The sequence below is a fragment of the Taudactylus pleione genome, unplaced genomic scaffold (assembly GCF_031769625.1).
Source record: "Taudactylus pleione unplaced genomic scaffold, aTauple2 ptg000019l, whole genome shotgun sequence".
Taxonomy (NCBI): Eukaryota; Metazoa; Chordata; class Amphibia; order Anura; family Myobatrachidae; genus Taudactylus; species Taudactylus pleione.
The window spans coordinates 4089382-4105121 of record NW_028284421.1 but is presented as its reverse complement, the minus strand read 5'-3'; the positions used below and the strand labels follow the sequence as shown (position 1 = coordinate 4105121).

General features: G+C 44.0%; 1 protein-coding gene across 2 annotated transcripts in view; it reads left to right on the top strand.

Moving 5' to 3' along the window:
- Window positions 1-900: 900 nt before the first annotated feature.
- The window catches only part of MNS1 (meiosis specific nuclear structural 1), a 28762-nt gene continuing 13922 nt past the window's right edge, over window positions 901-15740 (top strand). The window contains exons 1-4 of one of the 2 annotated variants that reach the window (XM_088443107.1): window positions 901-1004; window positions 3795-4010; window positions 7664-7791; window positions 10280-10382. In XM_088443107.1, coding sequence (XP_088299233.1) covers window positions 999-1004; window positions 3795-4010; window positions 7664-7791; window positions 10280-10382 — 453 coding nt within the window. In that variant the 5' untranslated portion in view covers window positions 901-998. The other variant, XM_088443114.1, reaches the window with a different exon arrangement.

The window sequence follows — 15740 nt, the reverse complement described above, 5'->3', positions numbered from 1 at the left end:
GCCGTAGCTAGGGTAGTGCGGCCCGTGCCATCGCACAGGGCACCACAGGTCAGAGGGCGCTGTTTGGGCCTGTCACATTTCTGTTTATTATCATTCTTGCTTGTAGCTTCCTCTTATTTCATCCCCAGCATCTCCTGGCCTCTCCTATCTCTTCCCTGGCCCTTCCCCATGAGGCCATGGCCCTATTTTGGGTGCATTATGCCCCTTTGAAAAATGAGGGGGGCGCCAATGCTTTTTCTGGCCCGGGGCACCAAAAAGTCTAGTTACGGCTCGGCATATATGTCCAGGGCAGTGCTAGGTTCTTCTGCTGCTCCCCCAGACTACCGGACTTGCTCCAATGCTCTGGAATGGTGCCCACATCTGAAATAAAAACATTCAGCTCAGGCAGGATGGCCCTACTGACACATCTAATGGCTTACTGTGATCGCTGGTCCTGTATATGCTGGAATTATGACACACAATATATTTTGTATGACGCATTTTAATTAAAGCTGGTTCATGGACTGGCCACACTCTCTCTAAAATCAAGCATTTGCAAACACCCCTTTAGAAATCCTGCGTTTGCCACTGAATATTTATAATGCTGCATAAAGCACCTACAGATCAAGGGCCATCATATTTGATGGATTTTGTAAGAGATAAGCTTTCCCGTGCAAAGCATAAATGTTGATTAAAAAATGTAAATACATAGAAAGGACCTAGGCACATTAGGTTACACTTATGAACATAAGTTGCTGAATTGTTGCTAAATAGCGATGTTATTTTGTTCTAATTTGATGTCCAGCCCAACCAATAAGATGGCCGGTAACTCGCTTAGTGGCGACACTTCTCAGACAAGGAGCCTCTGGTCTGAGCCAAGGTCACGTGTGGCCGCGGTGGGCGGAAACAAGGTGAGGACACTTCCTTGGAGATATGGTTGTTACCTAAGTAACGCGAGCAAACAGGAGCCGGTGACTGCGGATATAGGCGCGGGTTCCGTGCTGTGTGCGGTGGCAGCGATGATGGTAAAAAGGAAAAGGCTTTATATCAGGATGTGTTAGTTGCTATGGCAGCCAGTGTGTTTGTAGGAATCTAAGTTTCCCGTGGAGGGATATAGCACAGTCGTATGTAACATACCGGTGTGTATATTATATATATAACGTAATAAGTGTACATATGTGCAATATATATTCCAGGGCCAGTCCTGAGCGAGTGCTGTATGTAAGCCTGCTACTCTCGCACACTTGCTGCACTGAAATTCCTGCCATGACATGTTGATGGATGGTCAAATGTAAATATGGGACTTGCAAGGAATTAGAGATAGCTGGCCACTGTGCATATAGTGAAGTAGCCATTATGTGACCTGTTATGATTTCCACCCAAGCTATTTTGCATAAAAAGAGCCAGCCAGCAGGTCCTATGATGGTTGTCTGTATTTGCCCTTCGCGCTAGGGACCTGGAAGTGACGTGAGTGAGGGCGGAATTGCAGTTCCTGCCCATGACAGCCAGCTACAGAAGAACTTTGTCCCCACTTACACAAGTTTCTTGTCCCCTCGCGGGCTCGCTGCGAAGGGTCTATGCCACACCAATGTTGATGGCGCCCGATGTTGTGAAAACATTGCGATGCCTGTAGTCTGCATGCTAAACCATTGGTTGTTTTTTACTGATGGTTTCAAACCATTGATGGTACAGCCTTAGATGGTCATCACTACTCTGTGATAATTAACCTTCCCATTCCAGTTTTCAGACTGCAACAATCCTGGTCTTATGCACCTGTCACAAATTTTATTTAAATACTGTAACATCCTTTAACTTGCATGTGTCCATGTGTCAGTGAGTGTTCTACGAACAGTGGTTCCCAAACAAGGTGCCGTGAGGCATTTTCAGGGGTGCCATTGGTTGGTGTTTCAGGCTCAAATCCAACTATTTACGGTCAGTGTGATAGGCATAACCAATGCTGTTGGCTAATTTTGTAGAGAATAATCAAAAACTCTGCGCTCCAAATCTATAATAATGCAGCTGGGTTTGAATGTGGTCCCTACCACACTTACAATACAGAATAAAAACAATAAACCAAGCGCAAAATCCTATTAGGGCAGTAAAGTGTCCACTACAATAGAACACGCAATGTTCTGTGTCCGTCACAAATCTTCTTTTACTGGGAGCGTGATTCTTTCCCTCAGTTCAACCGGAAAAAGAAGAAAAATCAACCAGTGTGTCCACTCTCTATAAGAATATGCACATTCACTCATAGAGAGTGGACACACTGATTGGTTGATTTTTCTTCTTTTTACGGTTGAACTGAGGTTAAGAATCACGCTCCCAGTAAAAGAAGATTTGTGACGGACACAGAACATTGCGTGTTCTATTGTAGTGGACACTTTACTGCCCTAATAGGATTTTGCGCTTGGTTTATTGTTTTTTATTCAATGCTGTTAGCTGCCAGTCATAAAAAATACGGCAAACCGAAGTACAACCCTGTCTACCACCACGTAACTGAACCTAAGGAGGAATTGTAAGCACAATTAATTTAATAATTAAAAAAAAAAAATCAATACAACACTTTTGGCCTAGGGGTGCTGTGAAAAAAAAAGCTGATAATCTAGGGCGCAGTGAATTTAGAAAGTTTGGGAACCACTGAACTAGAATGAAAATATCTCCCAGCCTCGCATACCATTCTATGCAGATGGACCTATTTGTCTTTCTACAGGTGCATAGTACACACGTAAAGATTTTTTGTCCAACCATCCAACTAGTTGATTGGTTGGAATGAAAATCTGGTAAGGTATGAAAGCAAATGACAATCAGCAATTTGCTCCCAAACGCCGGAAAATGGACAAAAACTGTTGTTTGAACAAATTGTTTAGATCAAACATTTAACAAACTTGTCTGATGACCATTTTCATCTGTTTTCTGGCATTTAGGAGCAAATTGCCGATCATCAGTTACTCCCATACGTTACCAGATTTTCAGTCCAACCAATCAACTAGTTGGATGGTTGTATAGAAAATCTTTACGTGTTTATGCAGCTTTTTGCATACTTAGGTGCACAGCCTCTTATATTGTGCCACACATTTGCCTACTAGTCTAATACAATGTTAGCACCACCCCCATCAATACTTTCTATTTTCATATTGTTTCCCAAAAATAGACAAGCTACAATGATATCCTGTATAAACAATCTGAGTGAGGTGACAGTGAGATGGGTTGTACTTCTGTGTCACATTCATGCGCTTAAATATTTTTGTTGCATTAGTCAAATTGTGTCTAGATATGTTTTACCGTGTAAAGTGACCACTGTCTGCATTGCCTCATTTCTGCAACGTCTTCCATCACTAGATGTGAAATGTAGCACACCTGCAGACAGCCTACAAATGAATGCGCATCCTGCATAAATGTGCACTGTAAAAGAAAAATAGGTGCATGGTGTCACAAATGGTGTTTTTATTGCAGGAACAAAATGTGTTATCATATAATTCAGTTCAGTCAGTGACAACAAAGGGGAAATCTGAAGGCAACAAGAATATATCTTCGGAGAAGGGTGTCATAGATACTCAACAACAGTAGTTTTTTTTCCATTTGAATGCATTGGTTCAATTATTTTTAGGCTTAGACATTAAAATAAGAACCTACTGTATTGCTTTGGTTTCCATTGAATGGCATCTATGTCAGGGTGCCTCAGTCATGCATTTATGCAGTTCAGCTATGTTGGGTTTGGATGTTCCAGACCAGTGATGTCATAATCCTCAAGAGTTTAAATAAAATATATACTATAATCCTTTATAATTACCATGATTTATGCAACACTTTACTAGGTGTCAAAGAGAGGAATGACCTTCAGTCAGAGGGAGAAAATGATAGCCGAAGCCCGGCGCCATGAGTTTATTAGGGAGGACCAAATTAAGAGATTAAACCAAGAACAGCAAATGGAAGCATGCCTGAAGAGTGAGGAACGTGTGGAGAAGAAGCGTTTTCTGAGGAGACTGCAGGATGAAGAGCAGGAGAGACAGATGGAGGAAACGATTGAGCAAGTAAAATCTGTTCTAGCCTTTGCTTAGAAACAAAATATTGTATCGTAAAACATTTATATGTTATAGTGCCCTAGAGTTATGAGTCTTTATCTACAGTGTATATGTACTGGGGTGTAGTACAAAAGGTCAACATGACAGAAGGTCTACAGGAACAAAATGTCGACTGGTTCAAAAGGTTGACATGAAAATGGTTGACGCTTTTTTTTTTTTTCTCTATAAACCTAATCTTCACCTTGGTGCCTAACCCTATCCGTCGGGGTAAGTGCCTAACAGTCCCTCCTAGTGCCTAACCTTCCGGTTATTTGTTGACCTTTTGTACCTGTCGTCCTACGTATAAGTCAATCTTTTCATGGTTGACTTTTGTATGGAACCCCTGTATTGTGCATGATGTTCACTATTGTATCTTGAGCTTTTTACCGCTAAACATGTGTCTGCAATGAGATGTAAAGAACAAAATTTGTTATAACTGGCACTTGTCAGTCAAGTTTCTTGTCATAAGAATCTGTTTTAGCTGTAACATTTTGTGAATTATTTATTACCATTTATTTATATAGCACACACATATTCCGCAGCGCTTTAAGTCAATGCTTGCCACTATAGTGCTTCCAGTGATGCCACCACATTTAAGGCATGCTGACAGAGCAGAAAGGCAATTATTATTTGTAAAGCAATGTGGACTTTTATGTGTAATGTCATGAATGGCTTTTATGAAGTGCTCAGTCCAAAGTGGACAGTCAGGAGGAAACCAATACATTTTCATTGCATTGTGCAGATGGAGACGCAGCATGCATGCATTTAATACATGCATACATGTCAAGTTTGTGTCCATCCCTCTGTACCATTATAGAGCTATTTAATTGCCTCATTTTCCAGGAATAGCAGCGTAAGAGCTTTTAGAATGCCTGAGCATTGCTGACACATTATGCTCGCCCATAAGGGTGGTATTTATAATTAAATACAATGCATTGCATGTGTTTACAGTGACAAGACTGTTGTTGTTTATAGTAAAGAGCAGATCTATGCCATTATCTCCAAACAGGTCAAAATATGTAAATGCCTAACATAAATCACACAGGTTGATAATTATTAGTTATGTAGTAACAAGGAAAGTATCCAAGGGGAGTGATAGTTAAGCTGGGTACACACTATTAGATTTTATCCAATGATGCCAACAACTAGACCAATTCAGACAGACCAAAACGATCCAGAAAATGCTGATATACATCATACACACTACCTAATAATTCGTTAGGTCCAAACGATCCATTCGATTCCAAATCTTCTCGCTGATATGGTATACGTACACAGACTGCAGACATCGGGCCGAGGTGCAAACCAAAACAACGGGACTGACATAGCGTTTGCAGCACACACTATATCGGGAGCCGATCTCATGGGATTTAGACCGACCGTTGGGCCCTGGCGCTGAGTACACACTACACATTTATCATCCTTATCTGATACATATAGCTATGTTGGTTTGAGAATCACATAGTGATTCTCTTTAGATAGAGATTTGATACTTTCAGTCTGAAGCTGGGTACACCTTGTACAATTATCTGAGAATGTTATGATCTGACAGAGGATTGTATAATGTGTACATATGTAAAATCTCCATGTATCTCAGATAAATCCGTCTGATTGCATCTAGGATGCTCATAAGATGCGATAAATCTGGTCACCGCATCGTAAACATTTTGTAGTGTGTACGCGCTGAGGACTGATCTGCCGATAGATTTTATTTTGATTAGGTAGCCACTATACAGATTTTCTGTGCAGTGTGTACAGGGACATGATCTTTCCCTCTAATCACTAGAGCTAGATGCACATAATTATTGGGCCGATAATGGCAATTATTATACAATTATTTGCCAAATTATTGGGCTGATTTGGCAATAATCGGGTGATCGGCCTGTTTCCTCATGTAGTGCGTAGGCATGAGCGTTTTGTTGAAACGGTTCAAAGACCATAAATGCTCGGCTTCGATTACCTAATTGGTTAGACTGTCCAGAAGATATCATCCAAAAGGTACAGATTTCACATAGTGTGTGGCCATTCACAATAATCTAACCATATTTCCTACAATTGTTCATGTTTACCACATCAACCTTGTGAGCAGACACAGAGTGGTAACTAGACTTTTTGGTGCCTTGTGCCAGAGAGTGCATTGCCATCCCCCCCCCCCCTCATTGTTTAAATAGGGACATAAGATAGGTCACCTGCAAAAGGGCCATGGCCTCATGGGGAAGGGCCAGGGAAGAGATAGGGGAGGCCAGGAGATGCTGGGGATACAGTAAGAGGAAGCTACAAGTGAGAATGATAATAAACAGGAAAATTGACAGACCCAAACAGGGGCCCCTGCCCTGCGGTGCCCTGTGCCATGGCACTGGTCGCACTACCCTAGTTACGGCCCTGGGCAGACATATGCAAATTATTGATCCATTTGCCTGAAAATTAGCAATTTGTAAAATATATTGTATAGTGTGTACTGGTGATATCGTGTGCTTGCACTTACAGAGAATTCATACTGATTGTCTGATGGCCTGAAGAATCACATACTGTGTACCTAGCTTAGGACAGATATATAGGAGGATTGGAAAAAAAACATTTGTGTAGTGTGTACACGTGAATATCGAAGATTTTCTAAGCAAGCACAAACTGTGAGTTCATTTAATCTTGAGTAAAAAATGTACAGTGTGTACCCAGCTTAAGGGGTTTATTTAGGAAGCAGCTGACGCTTCTGATTGTGCTTATGTCCAATATTTAAAAGGCCAATGCTTTTATTATCAACACACGGCTAGTAAAAGCATTGCCCTTTTAAATAATGGCCATTAACCCAATCAGATGCGCCAGGCGTTACAGCCCGACAGTTTGTAAATAACACCTTAGTAGTATTTGATTATGAACATATTCTATGTTGCAGATATTTTTGAATTCAGTCGTTTAATATGGTAACTGATAACATCAATTTTAATATTCCTGAGTAGGCATTATTTGAGAATTAAGCTGTTGTTGAACTATAATTTCTAACATGTCTGTATGTAGCTCAGGGCTCGACAGATTTTTCTAATAGCTAGGAGCCAGCTTAAAAGAGCCAGACCATCATCTCCTACTGAAATATATGAAAACTTGTATAGACCGCCACACATGCCCCTCAGACCCAGCTACATGCCCAACTCTTCTGCCTAATTAGTGCCCCCAACGGCAGGGCTTCCAAATTATAGTATGCCGTACACCAGTGCCCCAATAGTATGGAGGGATTTCTAGTGCTGGTTTAGCCACTGGACAAGTGCTCAAACCTCATCCTCCAATTCTAAAACAGGGATGGGTTCTTATTCAGTATGACTACTGCTACATGTGATCTTTTATGGTGGAGTTTTGTTTCTAAACAAAATCTCACTCGTCACTGAAGGGCCGGGGTCTCGGACGGGATATGAGCCTATGCAGAAATGCCTAACCATTAGGCATTTTACTGGTGCTGCTCTGCTTTCTAAAACCACTGTAAAATCCATGCGCCAGGTCTAAAACCTTTGTCGAACCCTGATGTAGCTTGCTGATAAACTTTGGATAATGTCAAAGCACAACAAACACTTCAGAGGAATAGGTTGTGCAAGTCTTAGATTACTTCAGAATTATTTGGTCTGTAATTGTAGGTAGCAGAATCCAAAAGGCTTAAAGAGTTACAGCTGGAACAAGAAGAAAGAATGGCACAAGAGATGGCAAGAATAAAGCATGAACAACTAAAAGATGAGAAACTGAGGCAACAAATACGAGAGAATAGGTACTTTACCTACAAGGGAAATGACATAAATTATTAGTAATTTAATGAGTGTAGAACTGAACATTTAATGGGCAAGAGACCAAACCGATACATTGTGTTCTCTAAAAATTATATTTCAAAGATGCTACAAAAAATTGAATGACCTTAAAGCTGGCCATCCACTACAAGATGCGGGGGACGACTGCACGTTTACGACATCATAATCGTGCCGTCGTCCCCCTAGGGGTGAAGTGCATACACTGAATGTTCAGTGTATGCAGATCAATCATCCCCGAACATGGCAACCTGACGGCGGTCGTCAGGTTGACCGTCATGTTCGGGCGATGATAGATGTTAAAAACGACCAGCGGGCACGCGCATCGCTGGTCGCTTTTAACATTTTACTCCCCTATTTGTGGGCGATTACAAAGCGATTGTGCGATAATGGCGGTCATTATCGCTCAATCGCTAGGTTTAATCGCCTAGTGGATGGGCAGCATAAGTATTGGTATAGACTGTTTTCCTCATTATTTTGGTTTGTACATACATTTTAAATAACTGGATATAGAATATTCAACTTATATGCCTTAGTAGGCCAATAAGATTGTTTAAATTCAACCAGATAAAAGAGCGCTTGACATAAAATTAACAATTTATTGTAAGACAAAAAAATTATAAGCAATAAAATGAACTATAAAAATCAGGACACACATATACATACAGTTATACATAAAATACAAGCTGGTGTTGTATATCAATAATGGCTCATACCTATGGAAAGGAGAATAACCTCTACAGAAGGTATCTCCTATATTAGTATGCAATAAGTAACCATCTGGACTGTGGTTCCAAGTAATAGTCTCTGTCCTCCAGATAAAAAAATTATGGTATCGCCGTTTATTTAAATGGATTATAATATATGCACCTCAGATGTTTCTTGTATGGTGTTTATAATTAAATAGCCACACATCAGGTTCTCCTCAGACAACAATCGGTTATTGGTAGCCTGTTTTAAATGTTCCATTTAGGCTTTTTTGTATTTTGATATACTAGTGTTTATTGCAGATTATCACGGTTAGGAGCAGCTTAACTATATTCAGATATCATCATTATTATTTATATGTGCGCCTGAATCATATATGCAAATTTTATATATATTTTGTATTTTAAATAACTTGCTATTATTAGTTTCCATGTCATTTCAATATTAAATCCAACACTGAATTTTTTATTTTTAATTTTAAGAAATACATATATGTGCATAGGGGAGTGCAGTAGCCTCCTGATAGCTACAGAACATACCTGGATTAATGGGTAAATGCCCCTGTGAAGCAGTTGATACTGGCATATGTAAGAATAGCTTTGTCCGCAATTCAGTTGTCTTGCCCTATGGTGGTTAAACCACCAAGGCGTTTCTTGTGAAGGAATGAAAGTGCTTGGCTTCCTTCCCTGCAATGTATTAGTTGGACCTGCTGCCAGTTTGAAGAATTGTTCACTTTGCCAAGATGGATTCCCTTCTGGGCTTCTGTTACAATGTGAAGTACCCTGTTTTCACCCCATAAAATGATATACACTTTTAAGTGGAGGTTACCCTGGTCCCTCTTTGTGACTGGAAAGCCACATTTAAACCGATTAATAAGGTTGTCCCTTCTGCATCGTTTTACATTCTACCAAATATTTCCTTTTGTTTCAGTAGGAAAAATGGATAAGATACAGTCTGCCCTTGTATATGTTATATAATGGAATTATTCACTGCATGGCTAATGCATTCTAAATGTTGGACAGGGATTTCTAATATTAGCACCAGGATATTATCACAAATTTCCTGTGCTTTGCCAGTCTATCAGGTACTGTACATAGTAACTGCACAAAAGAACTTCTGTACATGAATGGTTTGCTTTGGCCTTCACTACTTGCTCATCGTGCTGTGGTTGGAGCTCTTAACAGAAGGTTCAGTAGGAGTCAGTGATCCCTATCTTATACTGAAGGTTTATACCCTAAAGTTTTTTTTTATTTTATTTAAAGCCTATGATAATTCTGGAAAAGGTCCAGGGTAATGCATCTCTACCATACTCCTATGCACTCTGTTCAGGGCCCTGTTGATAATGCTCTCAATCAGTGGCTGCTCCAGAGGTGGGGCTGCAGCGTGGTCCAAAATTCAAATAGGGGAGCCACACCAACTGCCACCCCAAACGCTGCTAAACATAGGTGGCTGGGACTCGCTGGCAGTTGGTGTGGCTCCACTATTTGAATTTTGGACTGTACTGCAGCCCCACCCCTGGAGCCACCACTGCTCTCAATGAACAGTAATAACAAAATGGCACCTACAGAAATAAACCTCCCGTGTGTATGAATTCTTAATTTTACTGTATATGTCCCCAAAGTAGACTGTAGGGATGTCGCAAGCTACAGATCAAACCTTCTTAACTTTTTTTTTGTCCATGGCCCTAATTTTAATCCCTTTTTTATAATATTCGTTGTCTTCAAAATAAGTTCCTGTCTTCCACAGCTTGGAGCTCAGAGAATTGGAGCAAAAGCTGAAGTCTGCCTATCTGGCCAGGGAGAGGTCTGCACAGATTGCTGAAAAAGAAGTTCTCAAGTATGAGAAAATGGTGAGGCGATTTATTTACTGCAAATCCACATTACACACTTCTCTCTTCTAATGATTGCTTTTAGGGCCTGAATCAGAGCCGGACGCTCTGACAGAACGCTCGCTCTGAATCAGGGCCGTCCCAATGTTTTTTTAGAGCGGCCTCCTGGCCGCTCGCATAGCTGTGGGTGACCACCCACAGCTATAGCGAGCAGCCAGGAAGATGGGCTTGCGACGAGACCCTTGTGGTAGGGTCTTGTTGCCGCAAGCCCTAGAGTGCTTTCGGCTCTACCAGAGCCGAAAGCACTCCCACTGACATGGGAACGCCTCTGTCTGGCCAGCGACGCACCCGGCCCGCCCACCAAAGGGGGCGTGCTGTCACGCAACATGGACAGCACGCCCCCTTTGGTATGAGACCCGGAGCGACGGCTTGCCCGTCGCTATACGGGTCTCGCGCATGCGCACGACGGAGCCGGCTCTGTCGTGCACATGCGCACTGGGCCAACATTGACCCGCTTGCGAGCGCCCCGGTCTGAGTCAGGCCCTTAGTCTGTAAAGACGGGCCCTATGGAGGAAGTTCTCCTTTATCTGAACAATTATGTAGCCACATGCTTGGGATGGGAAGCAGTCGGGAAGCTGATGGAATCCCGACCGTCAGCTTCCCAACTGTCAAATCCCGGCAAGGGGTTAAATGACAGGCGTCGATATCCCAACGCCTGTCATTTTACCTACGCCGGGAGCCCCAAACCCGGCTTAACGATTGATCCTGCAAGTCATGTGCTGCAGGTGTGAGCAAGGAGGATTTGACTCAGGAAGGGTTATGTATAAGGTGCCGGGCCCCTTAAAGGACCCCTCTTGGGTCTTGTTTTTTCTCAGACCCTGGCCTCCATTGCGGATCGCCTAGTGTTCCCCACAGTTGTAACCCACTTGGGGTTACCTCAACATGCTATCCTTCCCTCTCAGGGTATCTCGCAGTTCTTGCAATCTACCCCTGTGACACAGTCTGTCGCTTCCTACCAGGGTTTTTCACAGTACATGCAATCCCCTCAGGTACCACAACAGTCTCTCATTTCCCTTGCAGGGATTACCACAACATCCTCCATGGGTGGATGTCTTTTCTAAGCTACGGCTTTTCAGAAACCTAAGAAGGCATCTAATTGCCCTGTGGTGTCTTCCCAGTCTGCACTGCTGTCTAACACAGATCGTCAGACAAGGGAGAGATGGATAATGTGTCTGACATCTATTCCTTTTATCACGGGGGGATCCTAAATCAAGTATTAATATCCCTGCTTTGGTGCTGGTGGTCAGGTCCTCAATTTAAGCAAGTTATAGTGTCTTCGACTGTTTTACCCCCTCTCTGACCAGTGGGTGGATCACATGGTGGAGATAAGAGGTATCACAAAAACGTTTGGCCTTATGTTACCCATTCCCTGAGGGTCATTGTGAGTAAATAGGGCTCACCTCCTGCGGTGGATTCTTATGTTACTCGTTTGTTAAAGCGTGCTACTACGCCTCCCATCCCTTCCCTGATGGATTCTACGGATAGGAAGGTGGATATTTGCCTGAAATCAATATACTCTCTTTCAGGGGCTGTTGCCCGTCCAACCATGGCTATCGCATGGGTGGCTAACACTATAGAGAGATGGGCTGATGCATCTGAAGACTTTTTTCCAACAGTAGTTTCTGGGGATCAGATGTCTTTTGTTGCTCACATTCAAGATGCAGTTTACTATGTTGCAGTAGCAACATTGGATGCCAGTCTCCTAACCTCCAGGGATTCGGCTGCAACTGTATCTGCCCGCCATACCCTGTTGCTGCACTCATGGAAGGCAAAGGTGGATTCCAAGATAGGCCTTAAAGCATTGCCCTATAATTGGGAGATCTTGTTTGGCCCTGACCTTGACAAGATTGGCAGTATCACAAACAGCTTTTCTGCCTTCAGCTACTTCCACTACAAGGCCTCGGACTACATCTGTTAAGTTCTTTTGTCCTCAAGGAAAGTCTAAAGGCCAGTCCTTTCCTAGGCGTCTGCCTCCATGAGAGCCACCATACCCAGAACCAAGCAGACCTGGATCACCAGACGCCCTGCTTCTAAACCTTCAACCTGACGGGACAGGCCTTCATCTGGGGGATCCCAGAGTGAAAGGCCAACTTCTACAGTTCGCCCAGTGCTGGTGTCAAACCACCACGGATGCTTGGGTAAGAGATGGGGTCTCTCGCGGGTACGCCCTCTCATTTCTCGGACGACCTGCCCACCTGTTTTTCTACAGAGGCCAGCCTTCACACCCGAACAAGGCCATACAAATCCAGAAAGCTATACAGTCCTTGCTGTAAGCAGGGGTAATTTTTGCCATTCCTACTATCTCAGCGAGGGACTGGTTATTCTACTTTCTTTCTGGTTCAGAGGCCGAATGGGTCTCATTGGCCTATCCTCAATCTCAAATCCCTGAACAAATTCCTAAGGGTGCCTAGGTTCAGGATGGAAACCCTACACTCCATCATCTTAGCTATGGAACCTGGGAACTTTGTGGTATCGCTGGATATTCAGGACGCGTACCTATAGCGCCCTCTCAAGTGTTATCTCAGGTTTGCTATGCTACAGCAATACTTCCAATTTTCAGGCTCTGCCCTTTGGACTGTCCACAGCCCCACCAGGGTTTACCAGAATTATGGCTTTTATGACAGCCCACCTGCACAGGGTATCCAACTGCTACTGTATCTGGACGGCCTCCTGCTCTTAGCAGGATCCCCAGAGGTGCTTCAAAGCCATTTCCAGTTAACCATTGCTTTCCTTCACAAGCACGGATGGTTAATCAACTGGGAAAAAGTCCTTCCTGATTCCCTCACAAAGAATGATTCATCTGGAGGCCCTACTGGTTTCTCAGAATCAGAGAATCTTTCTGACGTCAGACAAGATCTCCACTCTTCAATTACACGTACGCAGATGTCTCCACAGTCGATGAGTGTCCATATACTCTGTAAGCTGGTTCTGGAATCCATGGTGTCCACCTTCGACATGGCGGAATATGCTCAGTTCCATTCCAGGCCTTAGCAAAAACTGATCCTCTCCAGGTGGAACGGGTTTCTCCATCGGATTAATGTACAGACGATAATGCTCTCTTCGGAAGTGCATCTGTCTCTATCTGGGTGGCTATAGCCATCTCATCTAACAAAGGGTCGCGCCTTTTTGGATCCCGGACTGGGTAATCCTTACAACGGACGCCAGTCTCTGGGGCTGGGGTGCTGTGACCGGTCTGCACTCCTTTCAGGGCCGTTGGACATCGGTTTCAACTCTGGAAATCAACATTTTGGAACTTCGAGCTGTCTGAGGGCCCTCACACTGGCCCAACACATACTTCACCGTAACCTGTACAGGTTCAGTCAGACAATGTCACAACAGTGGCTTACATCGAGGAGGCACTCGAAGTCGGGCAGCAATGACAGAAGTGTCACACATTCTGACATGGTACGATGGTCACCTCCCGGCCATCTCTGCAGTGTTCATTCCAGGAGTTCTCATTTGGGAAGTAGACTTCCTCAGCCGTCACGACATGCATCTCGGGAACTGGTCTATTCACCAAGAGGTGTTTCAACTCCTAGTGAGCAGATGGGGCATCCCAGAGGTGGCCCTAATAGGCTCCCGACACAGTCGCAAACTGCCGGTGCACAGGTCCAGATCTAGAGGTAATGAAGCGACCTTCGGAGACGCATTGTCAGTGAAGTGGACCTTCTAATTTCTGTACCTGTTCCCTCTGGTCTCCCTTCTTTCTCGAGTTTTTCAGAAGTTCAATCAAGACGGAGGTACTGTCCTGCTGGTGGCTCTAGCTTGACCCAGATGTAACTGGTACTTAGTTTTTCGGAGTCTCTCCATCGACACTCCGTTTATGCTGCCTCAACATCCGGACCTGTTGTCTCAGGGTCCTTGCCTTTCCCTGGACTTGGATTGTCTGTCTTTGACTGCGTCCTTACTAAGGTCCAAAGGTTTCTCTGGCTCTGTCATCATCAGGATGCTTCAAGCGCGTCAGCCAGCTTCTGCTGGGATCTGCCACAGTGTGGCATACATATTTCTAATGGTATCGTACCAGTAGCTACGATCCTCAAGTGTTTAGGATTTGCAGAGTCCTGGCATTCCTTCTGGCTGGATTGGGTTTAGCCTTCCACCTGGCTTCCCTGAAAGTGCAGGACTCTGCATTGTCAGTATGGTTCCGGAGTAGAATTGCTCCACTCCCGGGTATTCAGACCTTCCTTAAGGGTGTTCTCTGGATTCTACCTCCCTTTGTCCCCCCTAGGGGCTCCTTGGGTTTCGCAGTAGTTCTTCGGGCCCTCCAGGGGCCTCCGTTGAACCACTAGTTTCGGTAGACCTTACTTAGACTCTCTTTCTTATGGTGGTTGCATCTGCCAGGAGAGTATCAGAATGTGGGCGCTTTCCTGTGGCTCCCTCTTCTGCATATTACACCAAGTCAGGGCTGTGAGTCGCACTCGACCTGTGTTTCTTCCTAAGGTGGTTTCTGAATTTCTTTTTATTCAGGAACTTATTGTACCGGCCTTTCAGTCACCTGTCCTCTCGGCAGGTGAGGCCTCTTTGACTGTGGTCCGTGCTCTCGTGATTTACGTGGACCATACTAGTTCCTTACGGAAATCAGATTCCTTATTTGTGCTCTATGGTTTTCACAAGAAAGGATGGCCTGCCAATAAACAAACATTGGCTAGAGGGCTTCATATGACTATCTCAGGGGCCTACACACAGGAAGGCCTTCCTGTTCAGGCTTCTGTTAATGCTTATTCTACTCTGTCTGTGGGATCCTTGTGGGCGGCACACCGTGGTGCCTCGGCTGTTCAGCCTAGCAAGGCGGCCACGTGGTCTTCCATCCAGACCTTTCTAAGGTTCTATGCATTAGTTACCGTTGCCTCTCAGGATGCTTCCTTTGGGTGCCGGATTCTCTTCTCAGCACAGGAGCATCCCCACCCTTAAAAGGACTGCTTTGGGATATCCCCAAGGTCTCGCTGTGGAGCCTATGGACCCTGAAGAACAAAATTAGTTATGGTAAGAACTTACCTTGGTTAACTCTCTTCGAAGTCCATAGGTTCCACAGGGCACCAGCTCTGACGCACCTAGCTTGATATGGGCTATGTTACTGGTCACCGCTTTCCCCTCTCCTTCTCTGTGAGTGTGGTTCTTGAGTGTTCCAGTCTTCTTTTTCTCTCTTTCCTCCTCCAGCCTTTAGCTACTTACAAACTGAGGTGCCTCTGGCTTGGGGGCGGGGTCATAGGGAGAGTAAACCCAGTGCATCCTGGGACAGTGGCGTAACTTCATCCCAGGTGCCCGGAGGCAAGATAAATGTTGGTGCCCCCCCCAAATTAAAATGAACCAGCACCTATG